This window comes from Thermothelomyces thermophilus, chromosome 5, assembly GCF_000226095.1.
Source record: "Thermothelomyces thermophilus ATCC 42464 chromosome 5, complete sequence".
Lineage (NCBI taxonomy): Eukaryota > Fungi > Ascomycota > Sordariomycetes > Sordariales > Chaetomiaceae > Thermothelomyces > Thermothelomyces thermophilus.
Genome location: NC_016476.1, coordinates 2,848,420 through 2,856,556, shown reverse-complemented (window position 1 = coordinate 2,856,556; position 8,137 = coordinate 2,848,420). Strand labels below are relative to the sequence as shown.

The 8,137-nt window shown below is 46.7% G+C and overlaps 2 protein-coding genes across 2 annotated transcripts; both read right to left on the bottom strand.

The window, feature by feature from the left end:
- Positions 1-2,093: 2,093 nt before the first annotated feature.
- On the bottom strand, positions 2,094-3,602 carry MYCTH_2308902 (uncharacterized protein). The gene is made up of 4 exons (XM_003665271.1): positions 3,428-3,602; positions 3,103-3,377; positions 2,836-3,038; positions 2,094-2,784 (listed from the first exon to the last, which is right to left on the bottom strand). Exons 1-4 carry the CDS (start codon positions 3,547-3,549, stop codon positions 2,455-2,457), a joined length of 930 nt encoding a protein of 309 aa, XP_003665319.1. The 5' UTR covers positions 3,550-3,602; the 3' UTR covers positions 2,094-2,454.
- Positions 3,603-4,304: 702 nt separating this feature from the next.
- MYCTH_95813 (uncharacterized protein) lies at positions 4,305-7,715 on the bottom strand (the record flags this gene model as incomplete). The annotated part of the gene is made up of 12 exons (XM_003665270.1): positions 4,305-4,436; positions 4,493-5,208; positions 5,274-5,296; positions 5,497-5,603; positions 5,854-5,871; positions 5,958-5,964; positions 6,407-6,420; positions 6,508-6,525; positions 6,666-6,674; positions 6,813-6,852; positions 7,510-7,526; positions 7,698-7,715. 12 exons carry the CDS (start codon positions 7,713-7,715, stop codon positions 4,305-4,307), a joined length of 1,119 nt encoding a protein of 372 aa, XP_003665318.1.
- Positions 7,716-8,137: the final 422 nt, after the last annotated feature.

The window sequence follows — 8,137 nt, the reverse complement described above, 5'->3', positions numbered from 1 at the left end:
TGTCAAATTTTTGACTCGACTACTGTCGCGGGATTCCCGCTCCTGTTCTTACAGGCTCATGTCTCTAGTCATGTTATATGTCACAGGCCTCTGCTCTAGTACTAAGCTCTGGTCGCATGCCTAACCTGTCATCTAGTTCTTGCTCTCATTATAGCAACAACGATCTTGTATGTGCGAGCTGGCCTGACTATGGTGCCCGTCACAACTACACTAATCCACCAATTGCCATCCCGCGCAAGCTCAGCAGTCCTCAGAACGCAAACTGTTGTTTAAGCACTCTTTAGGCATTCTCTGCACTTGTGCCCAGAAGTCTTTTCTTCTTTATATTCCCACACCCCATAACGGCAACGTTCCTCCTCCTTGTCTTCATGCTTGTGGCATTTTACGAATTCAGAGTTGATAGAATGCCCACAAGCATACCGGATTTGATACTGTGTGCAGACATCCCGTTGCGGCGGCATATTGCGAGTGGTTTGCGGGAGACTATGACTTGGGAGACCTTTGGGGTTAACACCCAACTCAATGATTTGGGCAATACGTGGAGAAGCAAATCGTGAGGTGGATAGGGAGAGAATCTGGTTCGATAAGGGTGATGCACACGTACCGGAACTAAGGTAGTTCAAGGGTGTGGGATGTGGAAAGCCTGACAAGTCACAGGAACGCTGATTAAGGAGGAGGGACTTTACTTCGCTGCGAAGACGAAGAGGAGAGTGAACTAGGAGGTATGGCACAACACCGAGAATCCTAACGGAAGATCTGCAATTTCGAAGAGCCTGTGAGAAGCGTCTGGAAGATTGAACTGAATGTTGATGATTTAGCAGTAAACAATAGAAGTCGAATGAGCGGCTTGTCCTCCCTTTATTAGTCTCTGCCTAGGTGGTTACTCTTTTGGCGCTAAACCCCTCAAGTCTCGAATAGAGAAGCAGCGCACCCGTCTGAGTCTGTAGCGCTCCAGAAATTAGTGGCAGCCATCATCAAAAGTCATAAATCCGTTTGAGCCGGCGTGTCCAATCATCCTTGCGCGCCTCAGAAAGCACGCACACGATCGCCAATGACGGCCCTCCACCCAAGCAGCAGGCCGCCCAGTTAGGACAACACGTCGCATCTGCAGCGCTTGAGAATCTTTCGTCAACAAGATGGATGTGTTGGATTGGTAACGGTTATAGGTGCCTGATCAGACATCCAATGACCTCACACTTGGGCATCAGCAAGAGGGGGATCAACTGTATGATTATTGTTGTAGTCGCAGCGACGAGTTCAACCGATGAAGTCGGCAATGTCGAGTACTATAATAATCTGTGCCTCGCCAATCAGCTACTCCGCACACGGCCCACCACATGATGCACACCTGGGGTCTTAAGAAGGTTACCAAATGCCAAATGGAAATATGGCTGCATGTAAAATCTGCATGTCTGCTTCTGCAGTTGGCCGACTTTCAGTCCTGGCGGCCCGTTGGGCTGGGCACATCTCGGATTCGTTGGTGCTAGTCTAAGTGATCCGCTCTGATATTGCTGTACTGTTTCACAGCAGCGAGATCGCGTAGCAGCGAATAACATTGAACTGCTTAGCCGTCTCTGAATGCTGCCTGGAGAGTTGGGCATTATATTCGCCCAACAATGCATGTTGGTTCCAGCCCTCGGCCTACGGATCCGTATACTTCCGTACTTTGTTGCTTTCCGGGAAAATGAGCATAAAAAGGCCAAGAGGCTCTGCTCGAGAGCCAGAAAGCTGTCATGAAGGCTTATACGACCAGGGCAACAGAGGAACTTCAAGTTGCTATTTGCGCCAGTAGCGTAGATCCACGCCATACCATTCCCAGCTACAAACATGCCGGGCAACGCGGTCAAGGCATTTGTCACGACCGGCGCTGTCATCAAGGGTGCTAAGTCCCTTACCCTTGGTGTTGCGACCCAGACATCCTTTTGGAACCGACCCGAGTCAGTCATTACCGAGACCATGAAATCAGGGTTCAAAGCAGCCGTGGAAAGGGATACCAAGGCATTTCCTGCAGAAGCCGAGAAAATCGTGATGCGGTAAGCAGCGATATTGCGAACCAAGCTCGAACCTGTAGGCTTTGGCTAATGTTCAAGGAAGCGAGTCTGAGCATGGAGATGACAATCACTATACTGCCGTCCTCCTCGATGCCGAGGGTAATTACCTTGAGTCTCGGCACTACTAGGTTATGGAGCAATACGCGAGGTAGAGGGCTTCGCATGACTAGAGCTGGATAATAGTTAGGACAAAAGAATGCTCGTTTATAGCGCATCCCGCCTTGACAGATTGGCTGATGAAGTTCGAAGGAGAACAAGCTTTGTTCATCAAAGAGGCTGGAAAGCCATTGAGCTATATTGGAGTGAAAACGCCTTGCAGTAGATCTAACTAGAGCTGAACTCGACGATGAGTATATATATCAGTCCGTGATCGATACGAGACCCTAACGCAAGCTCTCGGTCTCTAGACACCATTGAACCATGGGTGTCCCAAAATCTCTTTTGCAGTTGGGCGCTGTCTCGGGTCGATCTTCATGATGTGGCCAAAGAAATCGAGGTCCTCTTGATTGATCATATCAGAGGCGGATGACAAAGGGAATGGCCGATAGTTCACTTCGAACTGTTCTAGCAACGGCTGAATCGAGTCATCCGCCAGGCCGTGGAGCGCTTGCCTACTAATAGGCCCATAGAAGTCATTTTGGATTTGGAGGACTGCTAAGGATAATCGCGGATCGCCCGGAGGGGGGGCATTTCTTGGTAAGAATATATATCGGCCGGTTATAAGAGTAATTCCCTGTAGCTGGCATTAGAGAGTTAGATGCTACTATGATTAGAAAGCACGTACTGTGGCACCAAGGCCCCAGATGTCAGCCTTGACTGTCCAGGGGATTCCAAGCAGCACCTCTGGAGCACAGAAGAGTTCGGCACCGATTAAATGCCCTCCATCGTTCGAGGGTACGTCTGGCGTAGAACAGTCTCCTAGATCGCCAAGTTTATATAGAGTACCAGCCGGGCTATATTTGACAAGGATATTATCTGGTTTGATATCTATAGGACGATTAGCGTTACTCTGCTATATCTAGAGAGCAAACATTACGTATCTAGAACGTACCTGTGTGTACAATGTTCTTTTCATGTAGTACAACAAGTGCCTGAACCGTGGCTTTGAGGGCACGCTTGGCCTCAGCCTTAGGAAGACGCTTCGCCTTTAGCAAGTTAAATGCAGTGTCGTCCATATATTCGAGCACCAAGGATCGTGGATCCTCGACCTTATCGACCAGCTGGCGGATCGAGTCACACCCTTGGAATAGTCGGAGCATCCGGGCTTCGTTTTCTAGGCGCTTTGCTGGTGCAGCCTTCACCGTGACTCTCTCTTGCTTTGGACCACTGCTCCACGTTAGAAAGAGGTTCATAAGAGAATTGGCAGAATTACGTCCGTAGCAAGCCATGGTCCTCCCTGACGGTTGCGAAGAGCAGCAGCAATTGTATAAGAGGATATCCTGCCCTGCAGTATCTGGCCGTGTTCGAAGGGGAACATTTTCCTTGTGGATCTGCGCATGGTGGAGCGGGTCCAAACGTGAATCTTGGTTGTGGAGGCAGGTCGATTCAGCATGCCAAATCCCACTCGCAAAAAGATTTTTGGTGCTACGGCCGGAACATATTTTATCCGCGTGCTGCTGTCCGTCTGGCCGGCCGAACGGAGTGGGGACCCAGTGCCGGGGGAGCACGATCGGACGATGCTCCCAAAGCCGAGCAACTCGCGGGACGTTGCGCGTTCTCACCGTGCTGGTGGATGTCTTCCGGGTGGTATGGAAGGCGACGGATGTGAGGGCGATTTCCGAATCATTGCTGTTTGGCGTAGCTCTCTCTTTTAGGGGGTAGGGAGATGGTACACAAAGATGGTTAACCCCGCAACACAGTGACAACCCATCGAATGCCATCACCACTCTAAGCATCTCTCAGGGGGCAGGAAATATGAACATCAAAACAGCGAAGGTCCATTTTGAGACATACGGATATAGGGAAAGAAGAAAACAAGGTACATCTTCTAATACATCAAACTCGTCCACAACGATTTCGAGCCTAGGTCGGAGAATGGGTTGCATTTTCGGCTCAGGTCAAAGCCGGCAAGTCGTCGGGATCGGCAGGGTCGGGTGGAGAACCTCGTACGAGAAATCTTCCTGTGCCAAGGTCATTACGCTGCTGCTGCTATGCTGGTCGTAAGCCGGTTAGGGACCATTTGTGTTCCTTGGCTTGTCATTTTTTCCTATTCTCCGAGTCGCGGCTGGCCGCCACCCCAGATTTCTGCTCCACTCACGCCACGCTCCCCGCATCAGGCAAATCCTCAATATCCATATCCACGCTCTGACTCGGGATAGGTGGCATTTCCGGTAACTGCAGATCGAGCTCAACCTCATATGCCGGGTTGACGCCGAACATCCTGGTCTTGGGATCAAAAAAGTCAACGACTTGCCACCTCCCTCGCGCGCCGCGATGCGTACACCCAGCCACAACAACCTGTTCCTCCTCTCCAGAATCATAGAGGCTAGCTCCAGGTACTTGTCGTCATCATCAACCCTCTTGTCCGTGTTGAACCAGTTACCGGGGAAATACCGCTCGACCCAAGGGAACCCTCTCATAGCGTAGTCGTCTGGCAGCGGGCGGCGGCCGCGGCGGGCCAGGTCCAATTTCAAGGACTTGGTGTTCTCCTGGCCCCCATTGCCTGCAGAACTCTCCTCTTTCGTCGTCTTAGTAACCTCGACATCCTCGTCCTCACCCTTCCGGACCTCCCGGATGGCGGGGAACCCCTCACTCTCTAACAGATTCGAACCGTTGTGCTGCTGTTCAGCAGAAGACGAGGAAAACGAAACCAACGGATTCAGCATGAGTGCTGTCAGCTTCCAGGGTAAATGAGGGGCGACATGGGCTATGGCGTCAGGGCAGAAGGTGAGGTGGTAAATGAAAACGAGGGTGACATGTAGGTATGAGAGGATGGTGTTGTCGCCGAAGCGGCGGTAGACGATGGTATAGGTGCTGGTAAAGAGTCGGAGGGCGTGGGGGAATTTCTTGTTAGCTTCTGTACTGGTACGGTTTGAGGCGGGGGTTTCGGCGTCTTGCATCTGCGTGGTCCTCCATGGGAAGGGCGGTGGTCTTGAGGCTAAGGAAATGAAGTTGTTCTCGTCGCCGTACCCGGCTAGGGCGCAGATGTTAGAAAGACCTACGTGATACCTAGTTCATCGTTAACTCCTGTAAACTGGAACGAGACGGGATGTTGGCCCTTACCCTGGTTCAAGCCACGAGGAAGTCTGATGGCTGATATGAGTGTCAAGGTCCTGGAGTGTCCGCCTTCCTCATAGATAGCTCAGTCGACCCCCTTTTAACTCAAAAAAGTGTGCTTGCCAGCATTCCTTCTTCGTCCAACAATCACTCCCCCTACTTCGTCACTGAGAGCATCCGCCACGAGAGGTCTTTGGACTCGAGATATCAAGCAAGATGCACAACTCACTGCCATCGACTGGGTTGCCAGCGCCTCCGTACGCCGGGCAGGGCCAGAGAGTTCCACGAGACGTGCTGCCGAATCCTTAGCCGGATCTTAGCGCCGTCTGCGTACGTCTTGTGAAGGATTTTAGAGACGTTCCGCAATATGAGTTACACCTTGCGATAACTGTATTCTTGTGTAAGTGTCTGACTGGCTTACCTGCTTACGAGGAGTGGTAATAGAAGATGGTTATGGTATTTAAAATACTTTAAAAGTGTAATGTCTTCTTCCTACGTTTACTAGCCCTATGGCTCTAGTATAAGTAGAGGATAGGAATAAAGAACTGTCCGTTTGCTAGTATCTATAGGGCTTATCTTATCTAACCTTATATAATAGATATATCTATATATAATAGACTATATTAAGTCCCTTACTTAGAAGGAAAATATAATGCCTATACTATAGCTATAAATAGCTTTTAAACGTACTTTCTTTCTATAACAATATTATAATAGAAAGTAGTAGTATTATCCTATTATTATAGTGTTTTATATATTTTCCTATTAGCTACCTATAACTAAGCTTAGGACTAGAATCAAGTCCTACTTCTTATAGAGGTATCTATATAGGCGTTTGCCTTATATTTGCTACAGCTCGGTGGCTGCAATCAGTACAGCTCAGAAGGCTGCAAAGGTACGACACCACAGCGGTATTCGCGCCGTGGGCGGCACTCCTGGACCAACTGTTACGGTCTGCAGAAGTAGGTGATAAAAGCGTTAATTGTTCTAAGTGCCAGAGGCACTTAGAGAAGCTGTCTAAATATATGTTGACCCTGGCTCGTTATCCCTGTTAGTGGGTCAGTCAAATCTGACCTATAGATAGTCAAATGCTGTAATAATATTACTTAAATTGTTATAGGTTAACCTCCTTAACATACCTAGTATCTAGTAACTAACTTATATATATAGTATAGCTAGAAGTTAGTCTTCTAGATATTATATTTATAGCTAATTCTTTTGTATTTAACTAGGTACTTACTATATATAAGCTTATAATCTTAGATATATTTAAGTTTATACTTGTCTCTAGATTCTAAACTACTATTAGTATTATAGGCCTAGGCTCTACCTAGGCTAAATAATGCTAGGCTTTACCTAGTAATAGACTAGACCTACTTAGTAATAGATTAGACCTACTTGACCTACCTAAGTATATATAATTAGTCTATAAGATATTTATAGGTCATTTATAAGATATATAGCTAAGGCTTAGTTAGGGCCTAAGTTAGAGCCTAACTAGGCCCTTAATATAATATATATATACTTACTATATAAAGGGCTTACCTCTTTATAACTCCTATATTTGTTCTTCCCTTTTTCCTTCCTTAAGGTAGTTAAATAAAATATTATATACTTATCTATAGATATTATAAGGTTAGTATATTATATTTTAACTACCTTTTCACTAGTAATAACTCCCTTAGGAAGTTATTAATAATATAGTTATAGTAGATCTAAGAGTATATAGGTCTTTAAGCTTAATAGAATTATAAGAGTTTATTTACTCTCTCTAAGTAGTAGTAATATAATAGAATACTATAATTAATACCCTTTAAGCATCCTAAACCTAACCTATTCTAACCCTTAAGTTAGCTAAAATACCCTTTAAAACTTAGTAGCTATAATAGAAGCACCTCCTTATTAGATAACCTTCCCTATAAGAGGCCTACCCTAGCCTAATAGGCGGCTAGGAGCGCCCTATATAATACCCGATAGACCTATATCTCCTTTCTACAGCCTAGAACCCCTTCCCTTTTGTAACCGGTCAAGGGGGTAGTAGCTATAGAGCCTACTACTATACCCTCGGCCTTCGCTCCGGCTACCTCGAATGTAAATTAAGATCCTTTAGTAGAACACCTAAGGTAATAAACAGGCCCTTAAGGTCCTACTAGAGAAAGCTAAATACGACCTACTAGCTATCTAGGAACTGTAGATTAACCAATTTATAGGGTTAATGTACTTCCCCCTAGGCTTCGAACTATTACCTAATTTATAAGCCTAAAGGCAAGGTAGCTATTCTAGTAGCTAAGCGATTCCTAGTTAGCTAGTAGGACTATTTGGCAGAGAAGAACTAGTATAGGGTAACCTTTCTGGCCCTAGGAGAGAGGGTGTTCGAACTCTAGTTAGTCTATAATAATAAGGGAGAGTAGGCCCTCTTATAGGACCTACTAGCCCTACCCTAGCCATCTTACCTACTAGTTCTTATAGGCGACTTTAACCTTTACTACCTAGTCTAGGACCTATTTAACAGGCTTAGCTTAGAGGCTAGGGACCTCCTTAGCCTTATAGACTAGTAGGACCTTAACCTATATATACTATATAGCTAGGTAACTAAGGCCCCCTAGGGGGACTAATATAGCTAGCCTTCTATAATAAATCTACTCTAGGCCTTAGCCGGACTAGAAGTAACCTATAGGGATCTCGCGGAATAGGAGAAGTCTAACTACTACCTATAGGCCCTATACGTCTCCCTCTAGGGGATTAGTAAACCTATACTAGCTAGTAGAGGGTAGGACTAAAAGAGCCTGGATAGGGAGGTTATATAGGCCGAGGTAACCTACCTCTTACTCTAGCTTAGTAGGTAGGTATTAGCTCTGGCTAGGCTTATC

Coding starts and splice junctions, on each gene's coding strand:
- MYCTH_2308902 (XM_003665271.1), bottom strand. CDS start 3,549: ATGCGCAGATCCACAAGGAAAATGTTCCCCTTCGAACACGGCCAGATA. Junction 3,378..3,427: donor GGAGGACCATGGCTTGCTAC/GGACGTAATTCT, acceptor AACGTGGAGCAG/TGGTCCAAAGCAAGAGAGAG. Junction 3,039..3,102: donor AAAGAACATTGTACACACAG/GTACGTTCTAGA, acceptor ATCGTCCTATAG/ATATCAAACCAGATAATATC.